General features: G+C 40.8%; 1 protein-coding gene across 14 annotated transcripts in view; it reads right to left on the bottom strand.

Moving 5' to 3' along the window:
• Positions 1 to 13,037: 13,037 nt before the first annotated feature.
• kmt2ca (lysine (K)-specific methyltransferase 2Ca) overlaps positions 13,038 to 18,181 on the bottom strand; it is a 489,348-nt gene continuing 484,204 nt past the window's right edge. For all 14 annotated transcript variants that reach the window (XM_059639788.1, XM_059639789.1, XM_048520987.2 and 11 more), the window contains one exon: positions 13,038 to 14,654. In XM_059639788.1, coding sequence (XP_059495771.1) covers positions 14,562 to 14,654 — 93 coding nt within the window. In that variant the 3' untranslated portion in view covers positions 13,038 to 14,561. The remainder of the gene's footprint in view (positions 14,655 to 18,181) is intronic.

The following is an 18,181-nucleotide window of genomic DNA, read 5'->3' as shown; positions in this document are numbered from 1 at the left end:
CTTCTCATTGTATGCGATGAACCCCTGCTGAACAAAGAAACCATTAGGTACCCTCAAAAAACACTTCTGTTTACTAATCCCAAAAGTGAACAGAAGTCAAACAGATTCAAGCTGCATTTGCAACTTGGAACAGAAACAAACCGTGTCAAAAATCAACAATTTAAAGGCAATGAATGGACACTGTGACCAGATCTCATCTACTGAAACAGGATGTCAGTCAAGTCCTGTCTGCTTTGTAGCATCAGAAGTAGCTGCACTGTGTCATGCACAAATGCTGCTCTTGCCTCTATGTCCATATCCTCCCCCTTCTCCAAAGATTGTTCCCACTCCCCCAGTTTGTCAGCCTCCACCATATTCCCTCACTACCTGCTTCAGTTGTGGAGACGACAGCATGCTAAGATGATATGGTATGCTCTGGAGTATACCAGACTGCCCCAAGCAGTGAAACTTCATCTGGATGAAGAATGGACTGCATTGCATCTACAGCTCCCCTCAGTCAGGAGGTTACATAGAACAATACAGCACTTTATAGGCACTTTGGTCCACAATGTTGCGCTGACCTGTTATCCTATTAAGATCAATCTACCCTGCGTGCCCTACATTTTACTATCATCCATGTGCCTGTCCAAGAGTCGCTTAAATTTCCCTTAAGGATCTGACTCCACTATCACAGCTTGCAGTGTATTCCACACACCGACCACTCTCTGTGTAAAGAACCTACCTCTGATATCTCCCCGTACCTTCCTCCAATTACCTTAAAATTATGCCCCCTCATAATAGTTATTTCCACCCTGGGAAAAAGTCTCTGGCTCTCCACTCTATCGTTACCTCTCATCATCTTGTACACCTTTATCAAGTCACCTCTCATTCTTCTTCACTCCAATGAGAAAAGCCCTAGCTCCCTCAACCTTTCTTCATAAGACCTGCCATCCAGTCCAGGCAGCATCCTGGTAAATCTCCTTTTCACCCTCTCTAAAGCTTTCACATCCTTCCTATAATGAGGCATCCAGAATTGAACGCAATATTTCAAGTGTAGTCTAACCAGGGTTTTATAAAGTTGTGGCATAACCTTGTGGCTCTTAAACTCAGTTCCTCTGCCAATGAAAGCCAACACACTGTACACCTTCTTAACAACCCTAATCAACTTGGGTAGCAACTTTGAGGGATCTGTGGGCATGGACTCCAAGATCCTTTTTTCCCTCCACACTGCCAAAACCCTGCCATTAACCCCATATTCTGCATTCAAATTCGACCTTCCAAATTGAATCACTTCACACTTTTCTGGGTTGAATTCCATTTGCCACTTCTTTGCCCAGCTCTCCATCCTGTTAATGCCCTGTTGCAACCTGCAACAGCCCTTCATGCTGTCCACAACTCCACCAACCTTCGTGTCATTGGCAAACTTACCAACCCACCCTTCCACTTCCGACTCAGAGTCATTTATAAAAATCACAAAGAGCAGAGGTCCCAGAACAGTTCCCTACGGAACACCACAGGTCACCGAGCTCCAGGCTGATTACTTTCCATCAACTACCACCTGCTATCTTCTATTGGATAGGCAATTCTGTATCCAGACAGCCAAATTTCCTTGGATCCCATGCCCCCTTACTCTCTGAATGAGCCTACCATGTGGAACCTTATCAAACACCTTGCTAAAATCCATGTACACCACATCCACTGTTGTACCTTCAATGTGTTTTGTCACATCCTCAAAAAATTCAATAAAGCTTGTGAGGCATGACCTGCCCATCACAGCTATTCTGACTATTTCTAATCAAACTGTGCTTTTCCAAATAATCATAAATACTACTTCTCAGAATCCTTTTTAGGATGAAGCAGTGAGATTTTGCTCAAATGGTATCAAACTGCACTCCCTATTTATTTCAGAACCCTCTCCCCATCCCCCTTTTCTGATGAAGGGTCTAGGCCCAAAATGTCATCTTTAAAAACTTACCTGCTCTTACTTTAAAACTATGTCCTCATGTACGCTCAGAAAAAGACTCTGACTGCAAACTTATGAGAGACATGGATAGAATGGTAAACTCTCTGTAATAGCTATGACATTGTAGTAATATGTATCAGTGCAAGCTCTAAGTTTTTTTGCCTTATCTGTCACATCCCTTCTGTTAAACCTACTACATCTCAGACCACCAATGCTGCTGTATTCAGTAGCCGCTTCCTGTTCAAGCTTCCTCCTAATCTTCCTGGCTTTAGCTCAGACTCTTTCTTGGTCATTTTACTTGCTGATCTATTGTTCTGGTTCCTGCCTGCTGCCATACTAGTTTATACCTTCCCAAGTGGCACTAGTAAATCTCAATAGGATCCTGATGCTCCTCCAGTTTAAGTGCAACTCATCTTTCTTGTACAGATCCTACCTGCTCCAGCAGGGATCCCAATGACCCATATACCTGAAACCCTCCCTTGTATCGCCAGGTCTTTAGCTGTACTGTCTTCTGATTTCCAGCTCCAGTGGCATGTGGTATAGGAAGGAATCCCAAGGTTACTGTCCAGCAGTCTTGCTTTTCAACTTCCTATCTAACTCGTTGAACACTCTTTGTGAGACCTCATCCCACTTTCTGCCTATGTTGTTAATACCAATAAGGACCGCAACCTTTGGCTACTGACCCTCCTCCTTCAGAATACCCTAAGCCCAAACAGGAGCATTCTTGACTCTGGCACCAGAGAGGCAACACACCGTATTGGAATCTCACTTGCAGCTACGGAAATACCTATCTGTGCCCTTGACTATAGAGTGCCCCATCACTATCACTCACCTACACTTCAACCCTCCCTGCTGTACAATGGTGCCACTGATCTGGCTATTACTGATACTTTTCCCCAAGAGGCCATTCCCCCTCAGTAGTATCCAGAAGGGTATACCTCTTTGAGGGGGAAATGGTCACAGGGGACCCCTGTACTGTCTGCCTGAGCCTTCTGATCTTCCTGGTAGTCACCCAACTCTCCTCCCTTACTAGTGATGTGACCAGCTCACTAAATGTGCTACCCATAACTTTTTCAGCCTCATGGATGCTCCATAGTGAGTCCATTGAAAGGTCCACGTGCTCCATGCCATAAACCAGGAGCTGTAGGTGAACACACTTCCAGTATCTGTAGTCACCATGGATACTGGTGTCCCTGATTTCCCACTATTGCAGGAAGTGCACTCAACAGGATCAAGTTCTCCTGCCAGTGAACAAACCAGGAACTGATTACAAAACCTTACCCAATAGTCACCAAACTCAGGTCTTGTTTCCACTTTCTACTCATAGCAGATTACAACTGCAAGGAAGTATGTACCTTGTCTTTCTCTCCAGGCACAACTCACTCAATCTACAAACCTGGTTGCTGAATAGCCAAGCCTTTGCCCGCGATTCCCTTTTCAGTCCTGATGACTGAGCCACCTTCTCCCGGAATTTCCCTTGGGAAATTGTTGTAGTCGGGAGTTGAACATAGGCCAGAGTAGGTGAGGATGGCAAATTTCCTTCCCTAAAGAACATGAGTGAACCAGAATGGTTTATTTTTAATGAAAATGAAAATTTGACATGGAATAGCAATATAGCTTACGGTTATCTAAGTGTTTTTTGGTTAAATTCAAATTTCACAATTTAGTACGATGGGATTAGAACCCATGTCCCAGAACATCAGCCGAGGGTGCTGAGTTCTAGTCTTACGACTAGAGGACTGAAAGAAAAGTTTGTTTTGATTATATCCCACTGGTAACACTTAAACATTGCACCATAGGAAATCAGAGCAGGCGTAGGCCGAATGATTGACTGCTCTTCTACTTGTATGCCATTGTTAGCCACAGTATCCTCATTTTTCTTCATTCGTATCCAGAAATTTATTAATTTTGGTCTTAAAACTTGTAAGTGACTGGAATTCTCTATCCAAGAGGACTGTGGAAACTCAAAAGATTCACATCCCCTTAAGTGAAGAATCTCAGAATTGTTACAGGTAGGAGGCGGCCATTTGGTCCATCGTGCCTGCACCAGTTCCTCAAATGATTTCATTATCTAGTACAAGTCTCCTGCCTTTATCCCATTCTATTGAACACTATTTCAAATCTTAATAAGAAATCACCCAATACCTGCTTAAATATCTCAACTGAACCTGCACCACCTCATTTTCAAGCAGTGTAATCTATACCCTAATTTCTTGTTTTGTGAAAGTATCCTTTCTCACATCACCCTTGCTATATTGCACATCACTTTAAATTGATACCATCTCATTTTTGTTCCTTTTAATGAGTAAGAACAACTTCTCCCTATCAGCTAACAATTCTTCCACATTCCAAGTCATCTGCAAACTTTGAAATGATCTATGCACACCAAGATCCAGATCATTCATTACACATTAGGAAAAGCATGTGTACCAATACTAATCCCTAAGAAGGGTGATTGTTTCATGGTATTTTCACTAGACTATTAATGCTGAAACTTAATGTTCTTGGGACCTGGTTTTGAATTGTGCCATCACAGATGATGAAATATTAATAAAATAAATACTTGGAATTAAGAGAATGAAACAACTGCTAATTGTCAGAGAAAAAAAATTATCTGGCTTACTGATGTCCTTCATGGTCTGGCCTACGTATGACTCCAGACTCTCAGCAACATGATCGACTCTGGGAAGTCCTCCTAACATCTGGGGTCTAGTGGCAAAATTGGGAGAGCTCTGTCTCAGACTAATCAAGCAACAGCATGACATGTTCATATTCACAGAATCATACCTTACCGTACTTTGGGGTGGCACTGCTGCCTCACAGCACCAGGGACCTGGGCTCAATTCCAGTCTTGGTTGACCATCTGTGTGGAGTTTGCACATTCTCCCTGTGTCTGCGTGGGTTTCCTCCCATAGTCCAAAGATGTGCAGGTTAGGTAGATTGACCATGCTAAATTGTGTAGCTTAGATGGGTTATAGGGGATGGAGTCTGGGTGGGATGCTCCCAAGGTGGGTGTGGACTTATTGGGCTGAAGGGCCTGCTTCCACGCTGTAGAGGATCCTCTCCGATTCTTAAAGGCAAATGTCCTAGATATCACTATTCCCTGGACATACCCTATTCCACTGGCAGGGCAGACCTAGCAGAGGTGGTGTTGTAGGGGTATACGATGTGCACATTGGCCTGGGAATCTTTAACATTTACTTGAGACCCCATGAAGGCTCATGGCTTCAGGTCAAACATGGGCGACAAAACAAGTTGCTGATTACTGGGGACCATCCTCCCTTAGCTGATGAATTAGTACTCTTCCATGTTCAACACTTGCCACATTTCATTTAGCAAATGAAAAGTCATTATATGATAATCATTTTTTTTTTATTCCTTTATTTACAAGAATGGACTAGATAAAGTATTATCATTTACAGGAAATATATATTTCATTATGGAAGATTCCAGGAAGAGAATAAACTATGGTTAAATAGTTAAGGATGACATTAGATTGAAAGAAAAAAATGCAATGTGGCAGAGACGAGTGATAAGCCAGAGAATTGGGAAAAGTTTCAAAAAGCCATAAAAGGTGACCAAAGAAATAATAGGAGGAGCAAATAAACTTTTAAGAGGAAACTTAAGAGCTTCTATAAAGAGAGAGGCTAAGGTGAACATAAGCCTCTTAGAGAATAAGACTGGGGAAATAATAATGGGGGGCCAGGAATTGACAGAGGAGAAGAATTAATACTTGGCGTCAGTCTTTGCAGTAGAAGACACTAATAACGTGCCAAAATTTCTAAATAATCAAGTGGTGAAAGGAGCAGGTGAAATAAAGATTGACAGAGGAGAAGAATTAATACTTGGCGTCAGTCTTTGCAGTAGAAGACACTAATAACGTGCCAAAATTTCTAAATAATCAAGTGGTGAAAGGAGCAGGTGAAATAAAGACAATAACTATCAGTCAAGAGAAAGTGAAAGGGAAACTAATAAGGCGAAAGACTGATAAGTCTTGACAGGGCAGATGTGGCAAGGTTGTTTTATGGAAAAGCCTAGTCTAGTCATTAAGACAGGGAAGAGGAGGAATTTCTTCTTCTGGGGGTAGCGAATTTGGAATTCCTTACTACAGAGGGCTGTTCAGTTTGAGTCGTTAACTACATTCAAAGCTGTCAGATTTTTATGGGAGAAGTCAGGAAAGTGGCATTGAGAATTATCAGATTAGCCATGATCTCACTGAATGGGCAGACCCAATGGGCTGAATGGCCTTCTGCTTCCATGACTTATGGTCTTATAAGCAAATGACCCATTCAAACCTATGGCCATTATGCAGTGTTTATAAATTCCTATGCAGCCATGAGCATGCAGCATCAGGTCCAAAACAAAACCCAATTATGAATGGGAAATTCCCATTGGTTTCAGAGAGCAGAAAAGGACAACTATCTTACATCTACGTCTGTTCCTGAACATTTAAATGATAGATAGTGCTTGGTTTGTGGAAAATTTTAAAGCCCCTATAGTGTCTAATATTTGTACTTTTTTGTAAATATATATGAATTAAAGCAACAGGAGCAAAAAGATAAAAATTGGCAGTGGGATGTTCCTGCGCTGAGTATGATGGGAACACATTTTTATTTATGGCACAAACCTTGGAAACATTTTACATATTTCTCATGAAAATCCTTTCATACACACACTTCAAAATTGCTGAATGTCAATATTTCAATGAAAGCTGTGAATCAAAATCCTTGTCCCCACTCCATGACATAAATGTGCCAAGGATTTGTGTTATATTTCAGTCATTTATCATGAAAAACCATTCCTGAATTTACAGATTGTGAATTATTCGTGTATTTTTCAAAATTGCATATCACTGATAAACTTTTGACTGAAATGTACAAATTTACTCAAATTATTACTGGGTTTCAATTTGCACTGTTTCTCCACCACTGATGACAGACATATTTATGAAGCCCACTACTCCAGCAAATTAATTGTGGACCAACATTCACAACTGTAAGTGAAAGATTGCAAACCTCCATCTGCTCCATTTTCTGGAATCATTTAGCCGTCTATCATTTCTTGCTTATGCTGTTTTATATGCAAGTAGTCCCGTGTTATAGTTTCACCAACTTGAAACCTCATGCTGCATGCTGTTCCCATCATACCCTCCTGCACTCCTCATTGAACTAGGGTCAATTTCTTTAACTAAATGGTAAAATTAGAGTGGGTGAACATGTGAGGCTATGAGGTTGGGGGGTTGTGTTGGAGTACAATTCTGATGGCCCACAGCATCTCATAGGTACCCTATGTGGGTTGCTAGATCTGTTCGAAGTAAATCCCACTTGGCATGGTGGTAGCACCATACAACACAAATGAGGGTTTTCACAACAATCATGCAGTGGTCACTGCTACTAACACTGTTACGGGCCGATGTATTTGAGGCAAGCACGTATTGGTGAGGATGAGTTCAAGAATGTTTCTCTGTTTTGTTGGTCCCTTCGCAGGCTACAAACCCAAGCTAGCAAGTACAGCTATATCTTTTAGGATGACCAGTTCAGTCAGCAGTGGTGCTGCCAAGCTTCCCCTGATGAGTACATGCTGCACTATTGTTACCCTCAGTACTTCCAAGGACAGCACAACTTAGCAAAATCAGGTACTTGAACCAAGGGCTGGTGATAGGTCGTAATCTGCTGGATGGTTCCTTGCCCATGTTTGACCAGGTGCCATGAGACTTCATGATGTTTAGGACAACACCCAACCAAATATGTACCATTGTGTGGTCACCTCTGTTGGGCTCAGTACTGCCAATGGGCCAAAACAAACAGGAGACAGGGATGATGGCCATGGTGGTGGCTGGGGGCCCTACCTGTTAAGGATGATTTGCTGTGTATGGGGAGTATGGTTGTTGCCTGACTAGTATCTATGAGACAGTTCTCCAAATTTAGCACTAGCCCTGAGATGCTAGCAAAGAGGACTTTGCAGATTGGACAGGGCTGATTTTATCATTGTTATTTCAGGCATAGGTTGATGATAGATGGTCCAAGTTGTTTCAATTCCTTGTATTAAACCACTACAAAGTCAAAACAGAGTAGAATGTAAGGCCAATTGAGAGCGCAGAGAGGAGTTAATCACATTATTGTGGATTTGGAGTCATATGTATGCCAAATCAGGTAGGAATAGCAGTTTTACTTCCTTGAAAATTGGCGAAAACAGCCCTGCCGACACTGAAAAGTTCTTTTTACTAACAGCTGAGACCAATGCCAAAATTGGTAGCACCGTCTCACAGCCTGGTGTAGTCAAACTCACAGAATCATACCTTACCATGTTTTACACACCATGACTATTCCAGGCTACCCAAAAAACAAAACTGCACAGTAACAAAGTGTGGAGCTGGGTGAACACAGCAGGCCAAGCAGCATCTTAGGAGCAGGAAAGCTGACATTTGTGTCCCCGAGATGCTGCTTGGCCTGCTGTGTTCATCCAGCTCCACACTTTGTTATCTCGAATTCTCCAGCATCTGCAGTTCCCATTATCTCTGCACAGTAACAGGCCCTTTGGCCCTCCGAGCCTGTGCCAACACATTTTGCCCTTCCACACTAAAACTGTCTTCACTTACTGGATCCATGTTCCTTCATTCCATTCCTGTTCATTTATTCAATCAATTCCTGAAAGATGCTATGTCTACGTCCACTACCTCCTCTGGCAGTGTGTTCCAGTGTGTGTGAAAAACTTGCCTCGCACATCTCTTTTAAACTTCCCCCTTCGCACGTTGAACCTAGCAGGATAGATTGAGGGCAGGTGAAAGCACAGAAAGAAGTTGACCTGATGTCCTCACATTGACTCTAGTCTCCATAAAGTCTCATAGCTTCAGGTTAGACAGTCAAGGAAACCTCCTGCTGATTGCAGTGGACTCCTTCAGCTGATCAATCAGTACTTGTCCACGTTGAATGACACTTGTAGGAAACATTGAGGGTAAAGGTGCAAAATGGACTCTGGGTGCAGACTTCAAACGTCCATCACCAAGAGTGGTTTGTCAACTACTGATGGAACTGGTTGGATCCTAAGAATCTAGCTGGGTCTGTGGGAACTAAAGAGGGCAAAAGAACAACATGACCTTATTCTTAGCAATCTGCCATGTAAGTAATCTATGAGTGACCACTGTACAGTCCTTGTGGAGACAAAGCCCTGCCATTACACTGAGAATACCCTCCATTGTGCTGTAAGACACTATCACCGCACTAAATGGGACAGCCTTAAAACCTGATCTAGTTACTTAAGACTGACCCACAGTGCCTCATAGATGTCCATCATCAGCAGCAGAATCATGCTGCATCTCAATCAGTAACCTCATGATCTAGCACCTCTCCTATTATCATCAAAATCAACTTTGTTTTAACTGCGAGCTCAAGAGAACATGTCAAGGGTAGCACCAGACAAACAATGATACATCAACCTGGTGAAGCTACCAAACAGAATTACTTGCATACCAAGCAAGTGATAGAACTAAGCAATCCTGTGACCAACAGATCAGATCGAAGTTCTGCAATTCTGCCACATGTAGTCATGAATGGTGGTGGACAATTAAACAAATCAATGGAAACAGAGATAGTAGGAACTGCAGATGCTGGAGAATCTGAGACAGCAAGGTGTACATCTGGATGAACACAGCAGGCCAAGCAGCATCAGAGGAGCAGCAAGGGTGACATTTCGGGAATAGACCCTTCTTCAGAAAAGCCATTTCTGAAGGGTCTAAGCCCGAAATGTCACCCTTCCTGCTCAGACTGCTGTGTTCATCCAGCTCTACACCTCGTTATCTCAATGGAGACCGATGCTGCACAAATATTCCCATCCTCAATGGTCTAAGAGTCCAACGCTGAAGTATAAAATATAAGGCTGAAGCATTCTGAATGCTGAATGGATTATCCATCTTGGCTTCCACCAGTGGTCCCTGGCATCACAGATGCTTGTCTGCAATCAAGGTGATGCACTCCACATATCAAGAAATCACTGGAGGTACTGGAAACTGCCCAAGGCTATGGGGTGTTTACAACATTCCAGTAATGTTAAAGATATGTGCTCCAGAACTTGCTGCTCCATGGCCAATTACTGCCCCATGAGTATACTTTTGATCATCAGTAAAGTGATGGAAAGACTCATCAACTGCGAGATCAAGTAGCACCTGCTCAGCAATAACCTACTCACTAACACCCAGTTAAGGTTCCTTTTGGGCCACTCAGTCCCTGACCTCATTACAGCTTTGGTTCAAATGTGAACAAGAGGTGAATTCCAGCTGTGAGAAGAGAGTGACAACCCTGGACATCAAAGCCACATTCGAACAAGAGTGGCATCAAGGAGCCCCAGCACAACTCAAATCACAAAGAAAATTAGGGGTAAACACAACTCTGGTTGGAGTTGGAGATCAGTCATTTCAGCTCCAGGGCATCTGTGCAGGAATTCCCTTGGCACAACTATTTTCAGCTACTTCATTAACACACTTCCTTCTCTCGTAAGGTGAGAAGTTGGAACATTTGCTAATGATTGCACAGTGTTCAGCACCATTCATGCACTTCAGATACTGTCCATATCCAAATGCACCAAGACCTGGGCAATATCCAGGCTTGGGCTCAAAAGTAGCAAGTAACAATCTTTTGTCACAAAATCCAGGCAATACACACCAAAACACCATCACCGCTTGACAATCACTGAATCATCCATGATCAAATTCTGGGGGTTACCACTGACAAGAACGGGAACGGGACTCACTACATAGAACATTACAGCATAATACAGGCACTTCGGCCCTCGATGTTGTGCCGACCTGTCATACCGATCTCAAGCCCATCTAACCTACACTATTCCATGTACGTCCATATGCTTGTCCAATGACGACTTGAATGTACCTAAAGTTGGCAAATCTACCACCGTTGCACTATTTAAAATATTGGCTACAACAGCAGATCAGAGGTTAACAATGCTGCAGCAAGTAACTCACCTCCTGATTCTCCAAAGCCTATTCAAGGCACAAGTTGGAGCATGTGGAATACTTCCCAACTTGTCTGGATGGGTGGAGCACCAACAACACTCAAGCATTCACTCCCTCCTCCAACACCAACACTCTCTAACAGATGCTTTGACAGCACCTTCCAAACCCACAACCACTTCCATTTAGAAGGGCAAGTCTAACAGAGACACCACACCACTGGGTCCCCTCCAAGCCACTTACCATCCTGACTTGGAAACATATTGATGTTCTTTCACTGTCACTGGGTCAATACCTTGGAATTTTCTCCTAAAGACAAAGCCAACAGCAAATGGGCTGACAACAAATGCTGGCTCAGCCAGTGATGCCCTCATCCCACAGGTGAACAAAAAAAAACATTACTGAACCAGATGGATTTTTACAACTGACAATTTCATCATTAAACTTTTAATTTCACCACTTATGACAATAACACCATGCCAAAAATGAATCCTTACTGCAATTGAAGCTGGGAAGTTAATTTAAGTAACAAACTGAAGCTTTTAGTAAGAAGTCAGTTTCAATGTATTGAAATTGAGACACTGGACAAATTTATCAGTCATGGTCTGCTTTCATGTAACCTCATTACCCTGTACTCCAGCAACTTTACTTAAATCTAGGATTTTGAACTCAACTCTATTATTCATCACATTAATACTTTTTGACTTTGAATGCACAAATTGACCTTCTATTTGGGACAGGACGTTCACCCTAGCTGAAAATGACATCTACCACAATAGCTCAACATCTCAGATCTGAAATTACATGTGAAGCAGCGACAAGATCAAGATGTTTGGTCTCTCTGTGGAAGTAGTTGGAACAGATTATACATGAATAGTTACATTGGTGAAAAGAACAGTTTGTGCTGCTCCCATGTTGATTCTTTTTACCAAAAATATAAAGGCCAATTATTCACCACTGAGGGGAGTACATTCAACAATGAAACATATATTGATTTACTTCCGGCTGTTCTCCACTTGTTAGGCTGAGCTTTCTCTTAACGCAGATGTTGTGTTGACTGAACATTACTTCAATATTGACACACAGGACAGGAATGATTGTCTGGCAAATCAACTATAGTCAACTTACCAAGAAATCAGGACTTATTTTCTTTTGCGGTGAGAATTATTTCTCCCTCTGAAAATTTTGTATTTTTGCATCTATCCAACACAAGATGAAAAGCTTTGATAGCAATTTTGTTTTCCCAGCTATATTTGTTTTATTTCTCTACACCAGCTAAGCATGTAATTACTTGTATCAGGGGTGTGATTGCATAGTCTTCACTAGCCTGGATGAGTGCAGCTCCAATAACATTTACAAAGCGTGGCCATCCAGAACAAAGCAGCTCACTTGACTGGCACCTCATTCTCCACCTTCGACACTGTGTCACCACCACAGTGGTGTCACCCACAAACTACATTATAGCAATTTGCCAAGGCTCTTTTGACTGCAACCTCCATCATTGAGAAGATCAAGAGCAGTAGGTGCCACTTGAAATTTTCTCCCAGTCACACACCAGCCTGACCTGGAGCTGTATCACTGTTCCTTTGTTATCATTGAAGCAGCAGTGTGTGCATGAACAGTGGTTTATCTTCTCTAAGGCAACTGGGGATGGACAACAAATACCGATGCTCCCAGCGACACCCACATCACTTAAACAAATATAATCGTTTTTAAAAACAGATTTATACACAACAACTTCTTTCTTGTTTAGCACGTGTCATTTAACTCCATCTGCTGTTTGGCATGTCACTGAAGATGCTTCTTTCTTTGGTTTCCCTTATCCCATACTTATTTTACGATCATCCACTTACTGTGAAACTGCACTTACCTTCTCCCCAGTAGTCCAACGGATTCAGATCACTAAATCTAGTCGCCCTGCATCCACCAGATTACAGCCTAACAATCTAAGGCAGTTTGTCCAAAGGTTGGAGATGAATAACTACATAAATATTTGAGATAATCAATCATTCCAAATTGAACAAAAGCAATATCTCAAGATAAACACATGCATTTTGGCAGCATGAGAAGACAATTCTATTCATAACAAAAACACTATTCATAGATGTAAAATATTTTATTTGTAAATGCTGATCTAATCTGGCTGCACAAACTCCAGAACCCAATAACACTCGTTATACTTCAAAAAAAAAGCTGCTTTTTCCCCCAACATTAGATACTATTATACAGAACAGAAAAAAAAACTGTAGGACAAATACTGGTGGGATGTTGGAATATTATTGTACAAGAGAAAAAAAATCCAGGAAACAAATTCATACAGCTATTTATCAAGAACTATGTACATTTGATTTCTTCTGCAAGGTAAAAAATACAACATGCCATATACATTACATTTTATGACCGTTTCATTGAATATAACAGTTTACTGATAATGTGCACACAAACTTCATTTGAACTTTATAATTGTGAAGTGTCAGTACCAGTTATTTCTTTTCTGTAAGTACAAAATAAAGCTAACCTGGTTCAAAATGCATATTTTAAACCTCTATAAGCCAACACAAAACAGTGTTTGTTTAAAGAAATGTAAACAAAAACAATCCATACAAATAATATTTTTGTGCCTATTTTCTTATTTATTCCAAAACCCTATTGTCAAAAATCCTGCAGTGTTAGCATAATTACATTTCATAATTTTGCTTAAAAATAAAAACTATTCTTTGAGGCTACAACTCTTACATGATTTTGCTGAATATCTTATGTCAGCAATGCTCCACCTTTTTATCTAGGTTTGCTAAAGGGGCTTCTTGCCACTACCTGGGTGTGGTTTTGAACCTAATTCACAGTTGGTTAAAATTATATGCCATGGAACCTGACTCGGGGAACTCCACTAAAAGCAAACAGCTGCAGCGTCAGGTAGCATTTGGTCATTTGTTTTTATTCTGTTTATTCCTCATTCTATTTACACTTTTTACAAAGTAACAGGATTTTATATCTGCAGGTAACAGCAGCAGCTTGGCTTTCTTCTACATTTATTTTTAAAAATAGCTTCATTCACTTATCCAATAAATACAAAAATGTTTCTCTTTTATCATACAGAAATCAAAAAACTACAATAAACTGACTCATGGAATCAAGTATTTTAAATGTTTTTTTTAGTGCAAGTTATTTCCCTTAGCTGTATCCCTAAGGAAGTCATCTCAGTACATTCCTTGTTCAGTGGTGTCTACTTTTAATTATTTATTTATTTTTAAATTAGAGGGCCTGCCCCTTGCAAATAAGGCGGTGGCCAGCACTGTTGATCCTTCCCCTAGCTGGTGAATTCAGTCCTACATTCATAAGTGCCTATCCTACTTGAAAGCAGGCCAGCCATTGGTTCTTTTCCTAATAAAACCATTTCTCATTTCTAGTCAATACAGGACAGTAACTCCAGTGCTAGACCATTTAGTAATCTGCTTCCACCTGCACTATAAATGAACAGATGGACAACTGGCAACTTAACCAGTCTTTAGTTTATGCTTGTTACAGAATTCTGTGCTGCTGCTGGAGATGAGGAAAATTATTTGAGAGCTCCAGGCTTATTTCTTTATATAAAAAAAGAGATTTTAAGCATCTTTTCCCAGGGACAAGCGAACCCCAGAAATATTGCAAGGAATGCAGTTAGTTCATCCATTTGCGGCAGTTTACAGCTCCACAGTGACATGGGATCTTGTGCTGGTCATCTTCAAAATCAAACTTGTAGTCATACGATAGCTGCAACAGAAAAGGCTTCTCATCAGTTACTGGGTTAGGAAAACAGCTACAAAAGACTTAGATAGGTTGAAAAACACATTGCTTTGCAACTGTACACCAACAAATCTGTGCAGATTTAGAATGGAGAAGTAAGCAAATTCCAGCAGTACCATGTTTATTCTGGCAACTATTTCCATTATAATGCTTACAATTAACAGAAAATTCACATTACAACTCTTACATCAGATTTCTCAAGCATGAATATGAAGCAAGAAGGATGGCTGTAAACCTCTAACAGTAATCAACAGTACTGTTAGATAACTTTTACATCATTAATGAAAAATGCAGCAACAAACATAACATTTACTGCGAAATGGCTTAGTGTTTCCTGGATATTACATGAGCACATTTTTTTTAGTTCAGTTAAAAAAATTTGTTGGCAAGATGCAAGTTATGACAGCAAGGCCACATTTATTGCTTATCTCTTGCTTATTTTATTATCCCCTTGAGTGTCTAGTGGGCTGCTTCCTTTTACAAGTTCTTGTTGTGAAAGGCACGACTCCTGATTGCAGTCACCATTATAATTCATTGTTCAATTAGGGAAATAGATTCCTTTCAGATCCTTGAAGCGTATTATTGTGTTCAGGTAGGCAGTCAAGGCTGGTTAAAATACTTATTTGGACAAGGTGAATGACAAGAAAATAATGCTTCTTCCAGGAGGAGAGTTTTTTTGCTCTTAATCCATGTGTTTTAAGGGAGATGGTACAGTGTTTATTCTAATAGAATTCTTGAAATAGCTTGACAGTATGTTCCTTACGAATACACATTCCAGGGTGAATAAATACGTTTATACACAGGGAGAAATCAAAATCTCTCAATAGCCTTACTGAATAAAAACCTGTCCATCTCATTCTCCAAAATTTCAACTGACCAACATCCAGAATCTTCATAAGGGAGGAAGTTGATTCTGGGATAGTCACTTACTCCAGGAAAAACTGAATTCTGATTTCATCCCTTAGTGCCATGATTCTAATTCCAATAGTACCTCTTCTTGTTATTCTTCCCATCTCAGAGAAAATACAACAAAACACAAAAACATGCCAATTAGGAGCAAGAGTAGGCCATTCAACCACCCTGTCTGCGGTATTCCATAACCCTTGTCAATCATGAATGTACCCAACTCACCTTTAAACATATTCAATGACACTGCCTCTTCTGCTCTTGGGGAAGAGAATGCTTAGCGATCCTCAAAATGAATTTCATATCAAGCTAGTTTTTGTATCTATCTTTTCAAATCCATTTATCTTTCTAAGCAGCTCCATGAAATCACCACTTAGGTGTCAAATTTAAAGGAATACAAGAAAGATTTGCAGTCTGTTTCTGTAATTTAACCCTTTAAACATTCATAGTATTTGGATGAGATATGGGTGGAGCAGGCAAAGCTGTTTAAAATCTACAGAATTTTAAAAATAAAAAAAACTACCTTTCCAATGGATCTTGCAAAGCAGCAATCAGGCCTCAAGAACTGGCCAATCAAATCTCTCACACACATTGTTACAAAAGAGATAGTAAGAACTGCTGATGCTTGAGTCCAAGACAACATAGTATGGAGCTGGAGGGGCAGCAGGGCAGGCAACAGAGGAGCAGGAAAGCTGATGTTTCAGGTCAAAATCTGAAGAAAATCTGAAGAAAATCTGAAGAAAGGTCCCGACCCGAAACGTCAGTTTTCCTGCTCCTCTGATGCTGTCTGGCTTGTTACAAAGGAACTTGTGACCCCAGAATTATGCCTGGTGACCTCAGTCAGGCTGGTTTGGAGTTTGGAGTCATGAGTTTGGCACCCGGACAACATACTATGCAATCAGCAACTTGGAGCCACAGTGCACAACCTTGGGAACATAACCTGTTACATTCAAACCAGAACCTCTATCAAGCAAATTGGTGATCCATTTTATAAAGTTGCCATCATCAGACAAACTCATATTGCAGCTAGATCCTTCTTTGGCAGTATGGAACTTATCCTCAAACCATTGAAATAATCCATTCAAAAACATGGGAGTGAACTGGGATTGTCTTAAGTAATGTTCACAAAGTTGTACTATATTTTATTCTCATTATTTCAATAAAAACATATCATGAACAAATTGATAACATGGATTACAAATTGATAATACCAAAGTCTTACATGACTCCAGTCACATATTTTGTTTTAAGAACGCAGAAATTACAATGGTATGGGCAACATTTTCAATATAATGTCTGTCAAATGCTTTTCTAAAATTCAACGTTCCACACAAAAAAAATTAACAAGTATGCAAGTTGAGCAGAATTTCAGTACTACTGAAGAGAAAGTGGTCTTATTGAAGTTTACCAGATTGCACTTTATCAGAACAATTACAGGAATGTCAAATTTCAAACAGTAAACAACAATTTACACCACTGCAGAAAAATGCATGCATGATGAGTGCGAAATGAAAACTTTGGCCACATTCTCTCTTTACATTAGTATTCATGGCTGAAAGTAATAGTGTCAAATGACATTGAAAACTGTCTCATTAATAGTAAACAAAGCATGGTAATAAATGAAAGCTGTTTGGAGGGAGAGCAGGTGATTTGTTGACAATTGATTTGTTCTGTTCTTGTAGGTTATATGTGCATTAATACTTAGGGCATTTTAAACTCTGTATTCCAGATGTTTACTAATTTAAAATAAATTCCCCAGCTACCATGGTGAGATTTGAACTCGTACACATCAGGCTGGGTCTCTGGATTAGGAGTCCATTGACATACGTTACCTATGAACAAACTATTAAGGAGCAGGAGTACACGACTCAGCCTGTTGAGCCTGCTCTGACAATCAATAAGATCATGACTGATTCATCACTCCTCAGTACTGACTATTCCTAATAAATACTTGATATGAATAAGTTATCCAGCTCTACCTTAAAAAAAGATTAAAAGGCTGCCTTCACCACTTTGGTCTGGGTAGCTGCCTCACAGAAACAGGGATCCAGTAATGACTCCAGTCATAGGCGACTATCTATGTGGGGCTTGCACATTCTCTTGGTGTCTGTGTGGGTTTTCTCTGGATGCTCCAGTTTCCTCCAGAGGTTGGATAGATTGGCCATGGACAATTGTCTGTAGTGAGTGGGCTTGGTGGGTTAGCCACAGTAAAGGCAGGTTATGGGGACAGGGTGGGAGGCTCAGTATGGGTTGCATACACTTCAGAGGGCGGCACAGACTTGATGGGCTGAATGGCTTCCGTCTACATCGCAGAGACTCTGTTTTTCTTTACCATCTTCTCTGGAAGAGAGTTAAACCCCCTTAGGAGGAAGAAATTTCTCCTCTGATAGAATGTGGTGGCCCCCTATTTTTAAACATCTGACGTCCCAGTTCTAGACGCACCACAAGATCCTCTCCATAGCCACCCTGTCAAAACCCCTCAGGATCTTATATGTCTCAAACAAGTCTTTTACTCTTCACTCCAACTCCAGCAGCTACAAGTTGACCCTGTTCAAACAGTTCTGTGAAGACAACCCAACTACTTGTTC

The sequence above is a fragment of the Stegostoma tigrinum genome, chromosome 2 (assembly GCF_030684315.1).
Source record: "Stegostoma tigrinum isolate sSteTig4 chromosome 2, sSteTig4.hap1, whole genome shotgun sequence".
Lineage (NCBI taxonomy): Eukaryota > Metazoa > Chordata > Chondrichthyes > Orectolobiformes > Stegostomatidae > Stegostoma > Stegostoma tigrinum.
This window is presented reverse-complemented; position numbering and strand designations above follow the sequence as displayed.